This window comes from Leuresthes tenuis, unplaced genomic scaffold (assembly GCF_036924035.1).
Source record: "Leuresthes tenuis unplaced genomic scaffold, fLeuTen1.0.hap1 SCAF_16, whole genome shotgun sequence".
Taxonomy (NCBI): Eukaryota; Metazoa; Chordata; class Actinopteri; order Atheriniformes; family Atherinopsidae; genus Leuresthes; species Leuresthes tenuis.
This window is the reverse complement of record NW_027325370.1, coordinates 11845351-11864727: the sequence shown is the minus strand read 5'-3', so window position 1 is coordinate 11864727 and position 19377 is coordinate 11845351. Positions and strand designations below refer to the sequence as shown.

General features: G+C 38.2%; 2 protein-coding genes and 1 non-coding gene across 3 annotated transcripts; 1 reads left to right on the top strand and 2 right to left on the bottom strand.

Annotated features, from left to right (window-relative positions):
• Positions 1-1641: 1641 nt before the first annotated feature.
• LOC140271714 (serine hydroxymethyltransferase, mitochondrial-like) lies at positions 1642-10564 on the bottom strand. Its single transcript, XM_072367001.1, has 12 exons — positions 10433-10564; positions 9300-9494; positions 7759-7838; positions 6464-6664; positions 5288-5369; positions 5077-5199; positions 4306-4445; positions 4013-4175; positions 3738-3837; positions 3201-3356; positions 2280-2387; positions 1642-2113 (listed from the first exon to the last, which is right to left on the bottom strand). Exons 1-12 carry the CDS (start codon positions 10547-10549, stop codon positions 1986-1988), a joined length of 1593 nt encoding a protein of 530 aa, XP_072223102.1. The 5' UTR covers positions 10550-10564; the 3' UTR covers positions 1642-1985.
• Positions 10565-10606: 42 nt separating this feature from the next.
• LOC140271716 (neurexophilin-2-like) lies at positions 10607-15418 on the bottom strand. The gene is made up of 2 exons (XM_072367002.1): positions 15237-15418; positions 10607-11859 (listed from the first exon to the last, which is right to left on the bottom strand). The coding sequence occupies exons 1-2, from the start codon at positions 15312-15314 to the stop codon at positions 11038-11040; spliced, it is 900 nt and encodes a 299-aa protein (XP_072223103.1). The 5' UTR covers positions 15315-15418; the 3' UTR covers positions 10607-11037.
• A 2746-nt stretch (positions 15419-18164) lies between these two features.
• On the top strand, positions 18165-18279 carry LOC140272517 (U5 spliceosomal RNA). Its single transcript, XR_011907931.1, has one exon. It is a non-coding gene; the product is annotated as a U5 spliceosomal RNA (small nuclear RNA).
• Positions 18280-19377: the final 1098 nt, after the last annotated feature.

Below are 19377 nucleotides of genomic sequence, written 5' to 3'. Positions count from 1 at the left end.
CAGCAGCAGTGCTTCATGTTCCAAGTTCATTTATTGCTGCTTTGTAAAGTGCATTGTGTCTCAAAGGGAAACTTTTCTCTGAATCATAAATAAATACATCAAAATGAAAAAAAAAACTGTCAAGTTTATCATTTCATCCCAAAGTGAAAGAAGGAGGAGGACAGATACTTTCATGTGTCTGGGGGTTTAAAGATCTGGCTGAAGCAGTCTGAGGAACAGTGGGAGAGGAAGTGTTTAAATAAACAGGAATCCATGATCTGAACTTTATTGAAGACACTGAAGGATTTTGATATGACTCCTCTTTTCATGTGTATCACAAACAGTCTGTTTATTGTAGAGTTGTATAATTTGAACTGGCATAAAGAGACAGTATCACTAAAATATAAATGGTATTGATGATCTTCTGATGTTCAACCTCCCTCTTGTTTCTGATTGCCTCTGCTAAACCTTGTTAACGTGTCCCAAAAGTGTTTTTTTGTTTTACATGGTATATCATGAGTAAAATCAACCATTAATGCCATGGTTGCAGATTTCTGCTTTGAATTTTCAGAGCCCAGCTCTCAAGGAAATGAGTCTGGGTCTCCAGAGCCAAGGGATTATTCTGTCTGTAAGGAGTCAAATAAAACAAAGAAGGGGTTTGAGCTGCAGTGACACTATATAACACAGGTACATAAGAATGTGTTAATAGCACAAAGCTCTAGGGTCCAGCTGTCTTCCTGTCAAAACTATTGTCTCTGTCTAGGGATCAGCTTTTATTTTCTTTTTCAAGACTATTCCCTCAAGTTGACACTGACAGGAAATGGCTGGAGGAAATTCCAGCAGCTTCAAACAGATCAGTGTTTATCAAATCTGCAGGGGCTCCTCCCTCATCCAGTTGTAAACATAAATCATCTGCCTTATGCCATTGACGTAGCAGCAAGTATTCATGGCACATGTAAACATTCAAAATAGTTTTAAAAACCACAGCTGGCATTAACATGTGACACACAAAATGTTGTGTTTGAGATTTAAGAAATTAAACTGACCCTGTATTTAATTCCTATCACAACTGCTGTGAATTTTTCAGGGTGTGGGACAAAAACCTGACACCACTAACAGCTTAAAAGTCCTTCTCTTTGAGTAACAAACAGCTGCCCTCTCTAAGAAATAAAAAAACCCAACATATTATTGAGAGTACATCTGCTGTTAAAATACAGTGCAGCATTAGTTATCTCCATTATCAGTCTCGTAATCTAAACAATAAGTTGATCAATGCTAAACAAAAAATTCTTCAACATATGGTTTCTCATACAATGAAAGATGTAGATACTTCTAAAAGAATTCAAATAATCTCATTACTGTGGTATAATTCCTAAACAGCATTAATATATTTACAATTAAGGTGTAGAAGCTTATGTTAATTGTAAGATAATGATGTTAAACACACCCCCAAAATTTCTGTACAAACAAAAAAAATAGTTAATATAAAGTATTTGTCGACAGTTAAAACTTCTCCTGTGAAGATATTTTTACTTTAACTGACATGCGTTTAGTATCCTTTAGTATCTCTTTCTTTTTACATCAGCCACCATTTGTGGCTCCCTCAGAAGATTTATGGATGATTATAACCACATTAAAGACTTTAATAACCACAAGATGGTTTATTTTAAAACATTTATTTAAGTATATATATACTGCTTAGACATTAAAAAAACAACTGTTATTGTTTGTTGTTACAAAATTGCTAATGTATGGGATTATATTACAATTTTATAATGTTTCTTGTGAGCAGTAACCTTAGAATTTGGTTTTGAAATTTTTATTGATCAGGTTTTGATACATTTACATCCAATGATATTAACTATTTGGTAGATATGAAATCATTTGCTTATATGTAAATGTAGCAATGATTAATGTAAACATGAAAAAATCTAAGTTATTCAAAATACAGTTCCACAGAGTATTGCATTGATGTGACCGATAAAAAGCCTCCTCTTTTTTTACGTTTAGTGGTCAGTGAATCCTGGCATAGGGAAGGGCCTTGCAAATAGCTCCACTTGCTGGCGGAGCTCTGCAGTGCGTGAGACTGTGTCTGGGTCTTTTAGCAAGAAGGACTTGAAGCTGGCCAGATTTCCTGTTGGGGGCAGAAAGAAAAGCTAAATGATGAATATCATACTGTCTTTTTCAAAACACTTCACACATCAAGTAATGAAGCAGCAGAAAGCTTCATTCAGCATGTCATGAACATATGGACAGCTGGATCAATAACAAGTTCACACAGAAATGTGAACCTATCTCACCAGTCTTCCTCTTCACATCTAGAGCAATTTGAATCCCTTCATCAATGAAGTCCACAACCTTTTCAAAGTCTGCTTCTTTGAGCTGTCGAGAGGTCAGAGCAGGAGTTCCTGTAAAGATGGATGTCAGATAAAAGTAAAACAAACAACAACAAAAAAATGGCACCAATTGTTAGATCACCGCTGATGAAGTTGATTAAGAGGTTAGTGACGGTGCATTTGTGAAACTGGCTGATGGAGGACCAACACAGACAAATACAGTGACCAACTAATGTCTCATTTATGCTTTAAATATGCAGACACATTCAGACGGAGCCTTCAGTCCGTCCTCGTCCTTTTTCAGAGATCTTGTGGATGTGTACCCAAATGGAGCAGTCTCACTGGAAATTGTGGGGGCAGTGTTGCCCAGTATAGCTCATGTGAGACCAGCGAAAGGAACAATCGAGAAGAAGACAAAAAACAGAAATGGTGAAAATTTTTGACAAGAGGCTGAGTAAATGTGTATGGAACTACAAACGCATCTATGATGTTACCTGACCTGACATAGGGACAGAAAACTCAAGAGTTGGGAGGAGATTGGACATCCGAACTAAGACGTAATCTCTGAACTCTGCACTGCCCTCTGGTGGGTTTTTTATTGCCTAATAACCATGCCAACGTAAAGCACACATGGGAGTGTGTGGGCAGCAACGCTTGGCAACGATTGAAACGGACGTACCTACTTACGTACGGAAAGTGAGCATAAATGAGCCTGTAACAGTAAAACAAAGACACCAGAGCAAGAAGAAAAAGAGTGGTATGATCACAGAGTCTAAAACATTAACTGAATGATAGTTTCCATCTAAACAATGCCTGTACCTGTTCCAAGAACACCACATTTTCAAACACTCTTTGTAAAGTCTTTACATTTATGAACTTGCATACCAAGCCTGAGTCCTCCTGGAGTGAGGGCGCTCTTGTCTCCGGGGCAGGTGTTCTTGTTGGCAGTAATGGACACCAGCTCCAGGACCCTCTCAGCTCGGGCGCCATCTATCCCACGTGGTCGAAGGTCAACTAAGACCAGGTGGTTGTCAGTTCCACCTGAGAAAGGAGGAGGATGTTTGGTTAATGGTAAACCTAAATTCAGTTCATTTAAATACTCAACTTTGTCTGATGAGGTGAATAACTTTGCGAGTTCCCTTCACTCTCCTCTTGAACCTTCATGCTGACACTGACAAAAATTGTCACTGCTTCTTTAAAATTCCACTGATATTGCCTTTTTTTGCATTCAGCTGTCAAGTGAACTTTTCCAAAGTCATAAAAACAGAATGCAAATTAGGTGAGAATGAATGAAAAAGCAATTGCATCAGATACCTGAGAGGTAGAAATGCAATAATAGTAGAAAAGTAGAATCCAATTTCTTTGCTGGAAAAATAATACAGATGCTTTTTATATATAATGTAATGAGTATGATATGTGTACCTGACACTAGGGTGTAGCCTTTCTTCAGCAGAGCATTAGCCATGGCTTTTGCGTTCAGCAGCACTTGAGCAATGTACTGTTTGAACATGGGAGTTGAAGCCTGTAGAGAGAAAGATCATATGAGGATATTTCAAATGACATCCACTGTAGGACCTGTATGTTTTATACATGAGCTATTGAAATTAAGATGGTTTTTCAGTCTGTTTTCCCTGAGGAGAACTCTCTCTTATTAGATTTTGCAGGATTATGTTGGTGAGTGAAATAAATATCTGGACCTGTTTTAGGGCAACAGCCACCCCAGCGATAGCATGGTTGTGTGGTCCTCCCTGAAGTGATGGAAATACAGCAAAGTTCACCCTGTCCTGGAGGTCATAGAGCACCTCCCGACCTTTCGCGTCCACAGACCGCACACCTTTCCGGTAGAAGATCAAACCAGCCCTGCAGAGGGGAGAGAAGAAGCTAGATGCCTTGGAAGTGTGACACTACTGAACTACATGTTTTCATGTTCCTATCACCATTATTCTGTATTGAATATAAATAATTTCCATTTCAGCTTCTGATCCCGCACCTTGATCCACGCAGGGACTTATGGGTAGTGGAGGTGACAAGGTCGGCGTGTTGAAAAGGAGTGGGAACAGCTCCAGCTGCCACCAGGCCACTGATATGAGCCATGTCAGCCAGCAGGTAAGCATTCAGCTCCTCACACAGCTGAAAAACATACACGCTCATTTATCAGTATTTTCAACTCAATCTCACAGCAGAACGTGCAATGGCTTAGTTTGTCCACAGTGCAAAACAACGCAGTTTCACAGTAGAGAATCAAAAATTGTACAGTTTACACAGTTTAGCTTTTGATACATTAGCACGTTTGCGCTCACTACGTAGATCATCAGGTCTAGTCTCCAGGTCTCACCACTGTTGATTTGGCCACAAATGCTTTTAAAGAGGAAGGAAACAAGTCAAATCCACTGACCTTCAGGCAACAGATTTGAGACTTGTCTTGTGTTTTTTCACACAGTGCTTTGACTTGCAAAGAATGTCACTTGAGATTTTTTGCTTTCTTTTATTATTGTGCTCATATTGTTAAGGTGAGGAGTTAAAAGTATGTGGTTAGGTTCAGAAAATACATGTTTCAGATTATAAAAGCCTGAATGCTCATGGCTTACACATTTCACTACTCATGGGTCATGTTGCCCATTGTGTCAGACACACTACTATGTTTTGGATATACAGACAATTTTAGCTTTTTCTATTATGTTTTTTAATTCTATTTTGCTATCATTGCTTTAAAGATTGCCATAAGAACAACATATACATTAGAATACAACATGAAAGAAACCTTCTTCATGCGAGAGTAGTCGATCAGACGAGCATAGGCACTGGTTCCTGCAATGATGAGCCTGGGTCTGAAAAGCCGGGCTGTCTTCTCCAACTGGTCATAATCGATCAGACCTGTTTGAGGCTGAGATAAATCAGGACAACCGTCAAAAAAATAAGAAACATGTATTTGTAGTATTCTTTTTGTTTGCTTCAGTGCACAGACTACTCACATCCAGCTTGTAAGGCATGGATTCAAAGTAAATGGAGGTGGCTGAGATTCTCTTGTTGTCTGTCATGTAGCCGTGTGTAAGGCTGAAATGTAGCAGAACAGAAAAAGTACATTTATATTTAATCTCACCTGTCTGAATCCTTACATATCCCTTATACGATCCTTGTAAACAAAATTACAGAAAGATTTTTCTGTGACACAATCTTTTTGTTTCAAAAAGCTTCCTCACCCTTAAATTGCTTCAGCTTTTACATGAATTTATCTGCATATTAAGACTATTAGGTTATCAGCTGACACTTTTTCTGAAGAAAAATAATGTTTTGTTACTTATTGTCTGTGCTGTTCAGCTATCGGTTGTTAGATGCTTAATATAAAGAACAAACAATGTTATCTTTATATCATTGCTATGTCATAAGGGCCTTAACATGTAACATTTTGACACTGAATATTGTCAAAAGTCCAATTGTATCGACTGCTAGTTCAAGGCTTGTGACATAAATGATAAATATTGTAAGTTTTACATGTGATTTTACATGAGATTTAGATCTCACACCAAAGTACACAAAGTAAAATGTTGTCTTCATAAATAGCTGGAAAAAATATGTCCTACTTCAGTAATGGCCTCAAACCTCAAATCAGCCAAACTGAGATGGAAAGCATAACTTACATAAAGATACAGCCATCTTTTCATATGATAGTTCACTGACATCCATTTTCATGTGGGAAAAATTGAATAATGGCTTTAATATATATTTAACTAAAATGTAGTGATGCAATCACTGTCAGATCATGTCTCAACATGTCTGACATGAAATGTTAAACTGAGTTTGAATAAGATCACTATCAGAAAATAGATTTGAAAATCTATCCTAATGATTACCCTGCATCTATAATCTCATTTGACAAAAGTCCATGTGAAAATAAGAATATTATTTTAACAGCCAAGAAGTAACAAATCGAAATGTCACAGTTTGTGTAAACTATGTCAATAATTTTTTTGTCTTTTGAATATTTGTTTATTTTTCAACATTTTGGGGATTTTTTGGGGGACAAAATTAGATCACTGGTACTGTGATGATCCAAAAAAAGTTGGATCTTCACCTGTTAGACAATCGAAGAAATAAAGAACCCAGAGGTTCTACCTTTGTGCATCTCTGGCTAAAAGAGATCCACTCACTGTCCACCATCAGGCAGGTCCAGACCCATGATGCGGTCGTGAGGCTGCAACACAGATGTGTAGGCTGCAAAGTTGGCGGGAGAGCCGGAGTATGGCTGGACGTTGACGCCCCACAGATTTGGGTCCAGACCAAAGATGGCGAGCGCTCGCCTCTGACACAACAGCTCAATCTGGTCAACGATCTCAGCACCTCCATAGTACCTGAGAAAGACCAAAAAAAGGAAGAAAGAATTAAGAAAAGTACAAGTGAAAGAGTAGGTTATATAAGTATCATCACATTAGTCTTGTGCATTGCATTAGATCATATTGAGGTATTTGTATTCTGAAGTTTTACTTTGTTGTATTGAACTGAATTATTACTTTTTAAACTATATTGTATCACATTGTATGATTCAGTTAATCATATAATCACATAATGTATTGTATTGTATTGTGGTAGTTTGTATTTTGTAAATTGTGTCCACAAAGGTCTTAGCCCTAACCATGATAGCTTTATAACCCTAACCAAGTAATAGAATTGTGTTAACCCAACCAGGAAGTTATCTAAGTGTTGCGCGTAGTCACACAGTTCATCCCATCTCCTCCTTCTTCTTGATGAATACTTTGGAGCTTGTTGATCAAATTACTTGAGAATGGTGTCTGCTCTAATATGGAAACACTCACATGAATAGTATTTCTTTTCTGTTGCCTGTACAGACGGTACTTTCCCACCCATCGTTATGGGTCAAATTTCGTATCATATCAGATGGAGAACTTGTATTATATGCACAGGGAGAATATGCAAATTATTTAATGTATGAACTCATATTGTACTGTACCTTAACCTGTCCCACTTTATAGGCCTATATTCTACCATATCATATTAAACAGCCCCCGCCTTTCTCCCAATGACTGCTGGGATAGGCTCCAGCCCACCCGCTACCCGACTGACGGATTGACGGTATAGAAAATGGATGGATGGATATTAAACAGCATCACATTGTGTTATATCATGCATCATACATAATAAAGTCATGTCATGTTGTATCATGACAGATTATTTTGTATTATATTGCAGCACATTGTATGATATAATCATTTAATCATGTAATGTTTCGCTGTTTAGACTTGTGTTGCAATATTTCATACAGTTTTATATTGTGGTGAACAGGTGTAAGTAGTATTTTATTACTGAGAATAAAATCAGCAAGACTTCTTAAAAAATGAAATATTACAAAATTGCATAGATATGAAAAACCTTTTCAGTGATCTAAAATACAACTTGTGAAAGTGTATTATCTGTTTAGTTTTTTTACCTTTGTCCAGGGTATCCCTCAGAGTATTTGTTGTTCAGGCAGGAACCCTGTGCCTCCAGGGCTGCACGGCTGCAGAAGTTCTGATGGGACAAATAAGCACAGTGTCAAGATCTGCATGTTAGATTTTTTTTTTTAAATTGTGATTTTGTATGCAGGACACTGTCATGATTACCGTACAACCTTTATTTACCTAGTGAACACCCCTGCTCTATTTCAGCAAGGCCAAGAGAGTGTAATCACAGTATAAACGTGGCTTATCTGGTATTCTTTAGTTCACATTTGTACAACTTGTCTTGCAAACACTTGTGTTAGAAAAGAATAATAAAAACTACTTGAATTTATTAAATATGTTGTTTAAATGTTATCAAGATTAATACAGGCTTTTGCGTGGGAGCAGAGGGAGAGTGGAGCATTAAAGAGAAGGAAATGGATGCAAATTCATTTTCTTTGCTGTCTCAGTCTCCTCTCTGCTCCCACTCTCACTTCAGCTTATTTTTCTCTCTCAGTCTTTCACTCTATCCTCTTCAGCCACCCTTTCTGTCTTGTTATTATACTAAACCTGTCACTGTTCAGGGATCCCTCAATCATTCTAGTGAGGTTCAAAACCAGTCCCCTGCCTCACATGAAACTTAGACATTTCAAACCACTAAGTAGACTCACAAAAACACATATATACACAGCTGCCCCTCCTCCTCCATCTCAACTCAAAATATGATCAATAGAAAACTTCAGTTAGGAGACTGATGGGACCATTTGACAGTGTTCCTGAAGGAAATCTTTTAGATGTCATTGTGACTGTTGGAGCTATGGATTCATAATTGCTGAAGAATAAAAGAATAAAAGCCTGCTTCTTTTCCCACCGCTTCTACTTAGATGAAATCAGTGAGTTGTTAGGAGGGAGCTCAAAAGAAACTTCAGGACTCTAAAGAAAACAGTTAAATTCTAGAGACAACAATTCTGGTGACTTGTTTTTTCACTGCTGAAGGAGCTCCGAGGATAGTTAAGAGCGTCTTCTAGTCCACTTATCCTCATCCTAAAACCTTGGAACAAAACATACTACTTTATTAAAAGCCATTAGTTCTATAGAAATGGAAATCCAGAGAAAATTTGATTTAAATGTATATTGTACAGTATATTTATGAAGTGATAAGGCTGCTGTTTGTTTTTAGCTGTCAAAACATCATCCATGTTCAATATGTAGCAAGCAAGCTGAAAGAAAAGAGGTCGTCTACCTGAGGAGCACCTACCTTAAACAATTTTTCTAAATGCTGTTCAGCATTGAGCTGACCTGTAAAAACACACCTGCTCTTCTGCACTACTTTCACACACAAACTCTATATGTGATGCAAGGAACAAAGCAAATATTTAAACAGTAACTTTTCATCAGAGTTTACATAAAACCTGCATTTGAATGCTTTTAGGTTTAAACTTAGAAATAGAGGAAACTGTACATTTATGAACAAGTGTTTTTTTCCTCTTTGATCACTTTATGGCGGGTTGATCAGGTTTCTATCTTTTTCATTTTTGTGTTGGGGTCTTACCTCTGACGCAATGAGCTCCAGTCCCCGACACTGCCTGTCTTTCTCCTGCTGCAGGAGACTCCACATCTCTGGGTCATCCTGGGCCAGGCTTTCCTGTCCCGTCCACCCGCCTCTGCTGCTGAGGCTTCGCCTGCATGACTCTGCAGTGATCTGCCCGTCTCTCCCCAAGCATCCTGAAGCCCTGAGGCAGAGGGTCTGCAGCATGGGACAGAAGATGAATACAAAAGAATTTTAATTGCAATAGCCACCTCATGAGTCATGAATAATAATTAATTGTTAGAATAATTGTTCTCTAACACAACATGTGAGTAAATGTGGGAAGACCCTGGAGAGTGCTGTTCTATATTTCATGCTGTTTGTGATAAGATCCAAGATTTAAAATCTTTTTTTTAAAAAAGACTTAATTTTTCTGGGCAGAGTGAAAAGTTTTTGTGGGGTTTCTTTTTTTGCTGTTGTTGTCCAGGATTGCTCCTTTGGTGTCCTTTGAAACCATCATGAAGTGTAAGCTTGCATGAAAAACACTTTCATCACTTAAAATTATAATACTTTCAGCGGGGGTTTAGAAACAAGGGAGTTAGAATAATATGTCTTTTGATATTCTATACAAGCCATTAAATGAAAGGCAGGGAAAAACCAAACATGCTATTCAGTGGAGCAGTTTTGCAAAAAACCTTGGACTTAAAAGGGTATCTGGGCAGACCAGGGTCTTGTTTGTTGAAGCCAGCTTGTTGTTACATGATTGTTATGTAACTACGCGCCACTTTGGCCTAATAGACAGATTTGTTGACGCATACAGATACGCTGAAGTAGTCTTCTTTCATCTTTTTTTTTTCTTTCTAAGACGTGAGTATACTTTGTGTAAGAGTTGCCCACAAAGTGCCCACTACACAAATTATAATCCAATAAAAAAAAAATTGAACACACTTTTCTCTTTTGTGCAAATATTTTGAAATTACAACAGAAAATCAGACATCTTCAAAGCAGACAGTTAGAGTAAGCAGAGGTGACAAGCTGACCTAGTTTGCAGTAATAAGTGATGAAGTAACAACTGCTCTCACAGGCAGGGAGAAAGAAACTCAAGCCGACATACATGTGATTCTGTGGATTGTGAATTATAAGAAAAATGTACTTACCCGCACTGTCTGCCGTAATGACAGAGAAAACATGTTTGTGACAGCCGAGGTCTTGGGAAAACTGAACACTTCTAAGGTACAAAGGGTAAGATCATACTGGAACAGAGCCAGGGACATGCGTACTTTGTGTCACTGATAAAATGACCACTAAAGTAAATAATCTTTTTCATCGCATACTGTATCAGTTCTTTAAAGATGAAATATCTGTGTGATAGGAGCTGCTTCTTTATAAACAGGGAAGGAGTTCATTTTATGGTTTAAAAAAAGCACTTAAAGTCAGTCCATGTTCATAAAAAATCTCAAGATGGTTATGTCCCTACATAAGTACAATATCTTGTTTTATTGGTGAGCTAAGAAATCAATACTAAGTGAAGACACCAGTCGTATACCTTATAAGATTTTGCTAAGTAAATTTTGAAAAGTACCACACAGAACAGAACACTGTTGTAGCTAATGAGAGAATCACAGACAGGATGAAAATGTGTTTCAAAGTTAAAAAAATCTGAACAAAACAATCAATCTGGAATCTATATTGAAAATGAAATGAAGCATATATGAAAGATGTATGAACGGTGAGTGTCTCAGTTTTAGCATCTCTGAATCTTTCATCCGAGGTGCTGCTGGTTCTGCTCTGTTTGAAAGTTGTGATCCGGGCAAACTTTCTGCACCAGCCTGTAGTCCGTGCCAGTGAAGGCGATGAAGATGCATATAACCTTAAACGGTTTGGCACAGATCCAAGCTGCTTGGGATTGGGTGTTTTCGGAGTAACAGGTCTGTCCTGGGTCATACATGCAGGGTTTGGTCTTCTTGGACCGGTTGGTTCTCTGGTACTCTATGCGGCAGTTGAGTTCGGTCACCACCATCATGTCCCGCTGATATTTCTGCTGCTCAGAGGGAGTGGAGCTGGTGGACTGAGGGGTGCTCGGGAGCTGGGATGTGTTTTTGATGGGACTGCTCCGAGGTGTAGGATCCAGGATCTCCCATCCTACAGCTTTGGAGGGCGGGACAATGCTGACTGATATGTTCCCCAGACGGGAGGAGTTATGGCGGAAGTAGACACTGAATGTTCCATTGATGTGATCAACAATTTTCCCAGTCACAAGGAGGCTGAACTTCACTGTTTTCACATTGAAGTAAAAATCGCCCCATCCCATGATCTTCTTGGCCTTTGGGGATGTTTTAGCAGGAGGTTTGGATTTCAGAGGAGGACGGTACAAATACTGATCAGGGGCCTGTGAGAAGTTCTGAGGCCAGCCATAGGGGCTAAGTGAGCCAAAAGCAGGTGTTTTGTGTTTGGTGGAAATAACCTGTAAGTCCTTGGAGACAAGTTTGACCTTCAGTGCTGCCCTCTCAGCATCATCCCCTCCTAATCCCTCATCTCTCCACTGTTCACTTTTAAGGTCCAGAGGTTCGGATGTCTCTTGGACCTGAACAGAGCAGAAGAAATATCTTAAACACTCTTTTGAAAACAAAGACTAACTCATTTAAATGAACAAAAGGCACATGGATATTGTAGATCATATAACAGTGGCCTAAACACCCCAAAACACTACAACAGCCAAAAAAACAAGCACTGCATTTAACAATAATAGAATAGGAAAAAATTCATTTTTGCACACACATTTCAATTAGCGTTATGACATCTCAGAAAACAACCAAAAAGCAGAAAATGCCTTTTATGAAAAGAAAACAAAAAAAATGCAACATTTGGGAAAACCAAAAAAGTTAAAAATACGAAAAGAAAATCCCATAAAGTAAAATAAAACAGTAAAAAAATAATCCACCTAAACAAAAAAATAACAATACTTAATAAAACATTCTGTTGTGTTTCGTCCAGTGCTAACAGTCATACAAAGTATGTAGAGTATGTTTTTGACATAACGAGTGATTTCTAAATTTCATGTCTACATATTTATTTTGGAGCCGCCTTAATATCACACCTACAGATGATTTTGATTATTTTGAGCTTGTTGGTTCCCATTTTGACTGTTTTAACCCAAATGCGTCCATGGAGCAAACATCATTAAGAAGTATTTTTTTGAACAAGCCACTAAATCCACTTCCTTGTTGTGAATCATTCACTCTTTTCATTTGGGTTCAGTCGCTGTTTATAAACGACAAACACTGGTTAGATGTAGGCACTAAAAATATCTTCCTATGGTTAAAAAAAGGTTGGAAATAAATTTCACTTTTCATAACACTATTGTTACATTACAGCAATTTTTTATTTTTTTTGTCTGTTGCCTAGGTGACACTTCAGGATGAGATTTCACGGTAGGATGGATTAAGGACACCCTTCTTAACCCACTAGAAGGCATAGCAAGTACCTCCCAACCCATATGTCAAGTATGTACAGTGATAACAGTATGGAATGGCATGGGGAGGTGAATGATTTTATCACCTCCTCAGTTTTTGTTTATTCATATTTTAAGAACATCTCTTTATTGTATTTCACTGCTAATTTTATGGACGTCTACCAGCTACATCTGTAAACTATCTGTACATACTGACTTTTGAGAACTTGTCTTATTGGGATAGTAAAACAGAGGGGTTGCTGACATTGTGTGAAAAAGTCAGCTCAATGTCACACAGAGATGAAAGAAAACTGCTTTAACCACAAATGATCACAAATAAAGGACAGTTTAAATGTGGCCATATAACACAGTCACAGCTAATCAATTTAAATAAATATTCCTCTTGGATTCATGCACTGAGGAAGACTCAGTGCATGAATCCACTGAATGTGATCAATAGTTAATCTCCTTTAGGCAAAGAGGTGCAGTCATTTAAGACATTTTAATTTGGCCGTCCTTTCACAAACGCTCTCCCATTCCCTTGTTAAAACTGTCACTTGTCCTGTCATCGCAACCTTGATAAAGGACAGGCTTATTAATCAATATTGGAATCAAGACAGATATGGCAGGTCTCTGAAGAATCAGTTAGATAACAGACATTTTGAGTACAGTGTGTATGAAAAGGTCCACAGTATTGAAACTGCTTCCAGCGTATTTTACACATTGAGCGTCTCTGCAAAATATGCCTCAGACATCTCAAAAAATCTATCTTTACCATCTCTTCTTCATCCCCCTCTCAAATAAACCCAACTTCCATTTTTAAATGCATTTAGACTGCATATTCTAAATAAATAAAGAATGAAGAAACCATTTTTCTTCATCCCTATCATCTTTGTCCTTCTTCCAATAACTCTGTTTGGGTCTTTTTTTTTGGTGAATACGCTTTATAGAGGTATTTCACACACACGCACGCACGCATGCATGTACTGCATGTTTACATTGATGAAGAAGCTCATTTTAAGCCAGGTCATCCATTAAGAAAATAGAACAAGTTTGTAGCCAGGATGTTATTGTGTGGAATATTTGTTAGATTCACTGCCAATTAGACTTGCAGAGCTGCGACATGTTTGAACATCACAAATGAAAAACTAATTGGAAAGGTGCCTTATCTTCTGCCATGAAAAGTCCATTTTAAGGGCAGACTGTGCATGCAATGTAAGAGATTGGTCAAGGTTTTCTATACCTGCATTGAGTTCTGCACACTTGTCGTGAGGAGCTTGAATTTGTTTTTATTGTAATGTGTCAAAGGCAGAAGGAGGTTTAAAGTTATTCTCACTTGGATTTCAGAATAAACAGTTCCCGGGGTATCATTATTTCTTGCTGACAAGTGGGATCCTCAGCACCCCAAAACCACCCCATCCCTCTGTGCCAATCTCGGCACTCTCCTGCAACCATGTGAGCTCCAGCTGTGCCTATTGTTACAAGCCTAAAAACCTCCAGCTATGTGCTGTTCTCACCTACCCTAATTGGAGCTCACAGTATGACAGCCGTGTCACTGGCTCAGTGTCAAGATGCCAGCACAGTGACTGCAACTGAGCAACAGCGGAGGAGTTGATGCAAGCACAACACACGAGAAAGCACCTGCAGAGGTAAAAAAAAAAAAACTGAGAAACTTGAGAGGAGTATTTGCTTTATTTTAAGGCTATGAAGAACATTCTTGCCACAGGCTAAGAGGAGGATCCTTAATGTGACAGTTTTTAAGACTTAACAAGAAATAAAGCAACAAGGTTCAAACCCTAGGGAGATAAAACTTGTGCAGACAGACAAAGCCTGTGCAATCATTTAGTTGAAGTAATAAAGCACAAATGATCATTTTCACTTGACGTATTCAGTGTTAAAGTTATTTTTTACAGTCAGCTGACTGCACATTAAGTTAAAAAGTTAAGGTAGAGACAGAAGAACAAATTAAATGAAAGAGAATTACAGCCCACAAGACTGGGGCAAATTAAAACTGTGTGTGTGGAAATTCAAAGTAGGAAACTTTGATACAAACCTGCGACACTCTCAATTTTTTAAGAAATATCTTAAAATCCATTTTCATGAATAAAAACCTTGTGATTGTGATTTTAATGGAACTTCAATAATTTGTACAGTCTGACCAACTCGAGTTCTCTCCTCTGAATAAGAATGATTTCCTCACCAAGCAATCTGACAATGTTATTTATTGTCTTTTAAAAGTACCATAAGTTCGGTAGAATTACAGGTACAGATACTCAAACACAGAACACTCACGAAGAAAAGAACAGCAAAAAGAAGAAAACAGCTCAGTCCTACAGTGCAGCAGCATGATGAACAGTGGCAGAGCAGATCAATTATATGATAAGAATTAATTCATAACCTTTTTGTTTCGCGAGTCAGAAATACATATAAGGTAAGTAACATGGCCCAGCGCCACTCCAGCAACTCTTTGTGTGAATAATGAGCAAAGCCTCAGAGTAGAGCAGACTCACCGCTGAGGGAAGAAGCCACAGACAGGTGATGGCAAAGTTCAAGCACAGAGCCCTCATTTTCCAGTAGTGTTTCTCCATCCAGAGAGTCGATTTGTCTGCCCCGGTGATTTACTGAGTTAAAGCCTACTCTTACTCATCTGCAGCAGGAGCTAAAAAGCCACAAGATTTGAAGTGAACACTCTGTTCAGCTCGCCTCCTCCCTCCCTCCCTCCCTCCCGCCCGCTGTGTCTCTCCCTCTTGCAATTTTTTTCTTTCTCACTCTCCTCTTCAGCACATACAACTCCACTTCATATGAGCAAACATTTCTTAAAAAGCGTATTCTCTGCAACATTGGGCTCAACAACAAAAAACCCAGAGGAGGACAATTCAAATTTGTCACAGACTAATTGATGATAGAAACAGCTGAGCTCTATAGATTCACTCACAGACACACATACACCCTTCACTTCCCTCTGTGCTCTTTTTCACCACCTGGTCGGCCCTATTATGGCTCATCAACCTGGGGAAAGGCGCTCTCAGGCAGGCACAGTTTGACAGCCCTCCCTGCTATCCCCACATACTTTAGCCACAGGGAGGCTGACAAAATGACAAGGGTTCTCTACAGAAAGAAAAAAAAATACTGACAACTAGGGAGCTTCACTGCATCTTTCAGTGGAATCTCAAGCAGACAAATCCCCACTGGTACTAAGTGAGGAAAGGAGTTGTCTTGAATCAAGAACCATAATGAGATTATGTGATAATGTTCCACACCTTCAACCAGCTCGAAACATAGAAGGACAGAATGTGAAAACCCCATGGTGAAAATCTATTTAAGATTATTCCAATTAGAATTGAAGAAAGGGAGTTAACTCCAACTGTGTTAATGAAATTAAGACAAGTTGAATCCAGTTCCTAAAGACAGATTTAATTTTCTTTTACAAATTGTAACACTTTCTTGAGGCTATTTCGGATGAACATGTGGATATGTATTTGGGCAGAAAAAGTCAAAATTGATTGTGAATCAGGTGCAGTTTAATATTTTTGTGCCAAACAAAAAGCAAGCTGCTCTGCTAAATGGATGCATCATTGGAGTAAGTGTAGATATCAGTTACAACCTTCATCGAAATGTTTAATTAGTCAAAATAGAGTTTGGAACTTGAGCGAGATGAACTAATAGTTACTTTGCATCAACAGATCCTTTGGTAAAGATTCTTTAAACAGGCGTCTGGTGGTTCCACGATTAGAGCTTTTCTATTTTCCAGATAAGTTTCTAAGAGACTACATAAAAACAAGCTGTAAGAAATGTTCCCCAAAATCCTCAAAAAGATTTCACAAAATAAATCTAAAAGTCCTCTTAAGATGCATCCATCCATCCATTTTCTATACCCGCTTAATCCGTCGGTCGGGTAGCAGGGGCGCTGGAGCCTATCCCAGCAGTCATTGGGTGAGAGGCGGGGTACAATCTGGACAGGTCGGAAGTCCATCACAGGGCCCTCTTAAGATCTTTAAATAAATTTAGAATTTATATTTTTCATCAACACTAAGGGGATCTTTTGGTGCCTGAATGCTGATAGAAAAGATGAAGGAGTTTAAGAGCAGATAACTTTAGCTATACATAGACCTACATCAAGATTAACAATGGTATATTCATCAATAATATAATAGTTTCTTTATAGTTAGAATTAGACCTACCTTACCAATTATGGTAAAATTAACCTGTCTTTAATTAATTAATGATACTATCTTGAGATTTTTTAGTGTGAGGAAGAATCCGTTTGTTAATGCTAAACCAAAGTGTGTGTTTTCTTTGATAGTGTCTGGATGTATCTGAAACTACTCTTTCCTCTCTAACTTGAAAATAAACTGCATTTGAATGATCGATGTAGGAAACAAAATACATGATTTACAGATAGGAGCCTCAAATGACATAAAAAAGCAGGAAGAAAAGACAGGTTCTGAAATAGTAGCAGTGTGTGATTTAAACCACTAGAGGGCGCAGATAGTAAATTAATAGATCAAGCGCATATTGAGATGGAGCACTTTGCACAAAACCAATTCACACTTTCTTTTTTTTCCTACTTAAATGTACGGCTTTGAGGCTGAGCTCCGTAAAATGTTTACAGATTTCTTAGACACTAAAAAATACTTTTGAAAAGAGAATACAGTCTTCTTTAACCTTGCTCATCTGCTTCACATCATAGTCTAATTCTTACTGCACATTACGGACCTAATGTATTTAACTCGAAACATTACTCTCGAACCATTAGGGTGTACATCACCTTTGATGGAATTGGATTAAGCGGCTTTATGTAAAAGGAGTGGTTTGAAATAGATTTTAGAAGGATAAACGATAAACGTCTTTTGGACTTTGTCACGTCTTCTCTTCCTTGATTTTTTTTCATCACAGTACAAATCAAGTTACCAACAATCAGTAGGTAACTGGATAATTTTTGTGAATTTTTTCCTTTGTACCAACATGTTAGAGATATATAAGACTTAAAAAGGCAGAAGTGTTTTGAACCGAGAAAACCAACGTCTATCGAAACTCTTCTAGCTCTGCGCATGCGTATATTTACATACTAGACTTGGAACAAAGTTGTCGATATTCCCACAAAATAAGATAAAAGTCTCACAAACTCTACAAAGAGTTGTCTTTACCTATAAGAAAAAGTTTCTCGGTTATTTCTCGTTACAGACGGAGTGAACAGTAAGGTAACAGAGACAGATTAATCAAGACTCCCACAATGCACAGCGCCAAAAGGGAAATCAAATTGAGGTTAATATTTCAGTCTTTCACTCATAATGATTTAGTTTAACTTTTTACTTTTCTGTAAACAGTTGTTAATTATGTTTTTATGCACAGTTAACAATCGTTTATATTATACTAAACCGTCAGTTATCAGGCTATCTCAGAGAATGGGATCAGCCTGACTTCCCCGTCAAACTTCAGCACTCTTGTTTCTCTTCAGATCGTATAAATCTTTCGCCTTTTACTAAAGATTTCCGTGGAGAGGAACAACAAGAGTTTCACTCAATTTTTTGATGCCCTGCTTCTGGCGGGGCTTTCTATCACTGTCAAAGGAAAAACTCGTGGAGAATGATGTCGCCACTATATTAACATTATGCGAGGCCTAACTGAAACTGTCTGCCACACATTAATTAATAAGATCTTAGAAGTTTGAAAGGTGACCTATTTACATGACGGGATTTGATTAACGAAACGGCCACGGAATCTGCAGTATGGCCACTTGAGCCCGAAGAAAACGCAATTATCACCAAAATCACTACAGGTTGTGCTGCTTCAGGCGCACAAATACACGCTCTCAAAAGCGTCTAAAAAGTTATTCATTCTCCTGAGTCTTCATTGAATTAATAAGAAAGCGTGATTTCAGACAGATTCACGAACCTGTCTAACTCCGTGTAGTGCGGGTAAACAGACTTCAAGCAGGTCATGCACAGATAAGGACGACGACAAATTCAATGGTTATTGGCCCCGATTCTGTCTGTTTACAGAGTCAATTTAATTTATCCGTAGAATTGACTGTGAGGTCTGAACCAGGCGTGAAAATGTAATTTTGCAGCGTTTCCTTCTGTTTCACACTCCAGTCCAGTAGGTGGTGCCATTACACTTGTCAGCGGATCGTCACCAACCTATAAAACACTGAGAAGAAGAGAAAAGAAAACAAAATGTCCGCATCCAGTGGTGAAGTTGTTGCTTCCTTTGCTGCGACCATCTTCACGTTTTTTTTGTTTTTCTTTTCGAGTAAATCTCTCAATTTAGAATCATGGATGCTGGCGTGGTAGAATTTGAAGACTCTAACAGTCTCTGTACTTTATTTGTTTGAGTGCAGTCTGGAATAACTTAATATGTTATAACAATGCGGGGTGACTGATACGAACAAGGTGGTCTGCAGGATATGAAGAAACCGTACACGAGTACCGATGCCACATCTAGCCAAGCGGACTGTGCACAATTATGAAAAAAACAATTGGTTCCTAATAATTATATTTGGGGAAATTACCTTATCATTTGGTATTATTCGCTCTTTTGTCTTAACCATGCTCCCAGAAACGTTCATCTGACTCCTCGTTCTTTGATCTTGAGAGAGAGATCTTTTTTTAAATGTTAAGGTTTTGTTTAACTACACTTCGCTTATTATTG

Bases quoted from the DNA above. Each gene is read 5' to 3' on its own strand.
- LOC140271714 (XM_072367001.1), bottom strand. From the start codon at position 10,549: ATGTCCCTGGCTCTGTTCCAGTATGATCTTACCCTTTGTACCTTAGAA. The intron at 2,388-3,200 runs GTATGCAAGTTC...CCATCTTTACAG, and splicing joins TCCAGGAGGACTCAGGCTTG to GAACTCCTGCTCTGACCTCT. The intron at 2,114-2,279 runs GTGAGATAGGTT...TGCCCCCAACAG, and splicing joins AGATGTGAAGAGGAAGACTG to GAAATCTGGCCAGCTTCAAG.
- LOC140271716 (XM_072367002.1), bottom strand. From the start codon at position 15,314: ATGGAGAAACACTACTGGAAAATGAGGGCTCTGTGCTTGAACTTTGCC. The intron at 11,860-15,236 runs GTGAGTCTGCTC...TGCTCTGTTCAG, and splicing joins TGTGGCTTCTTCCCTCAGCG to GTCCAAGAGACATCCGAACC.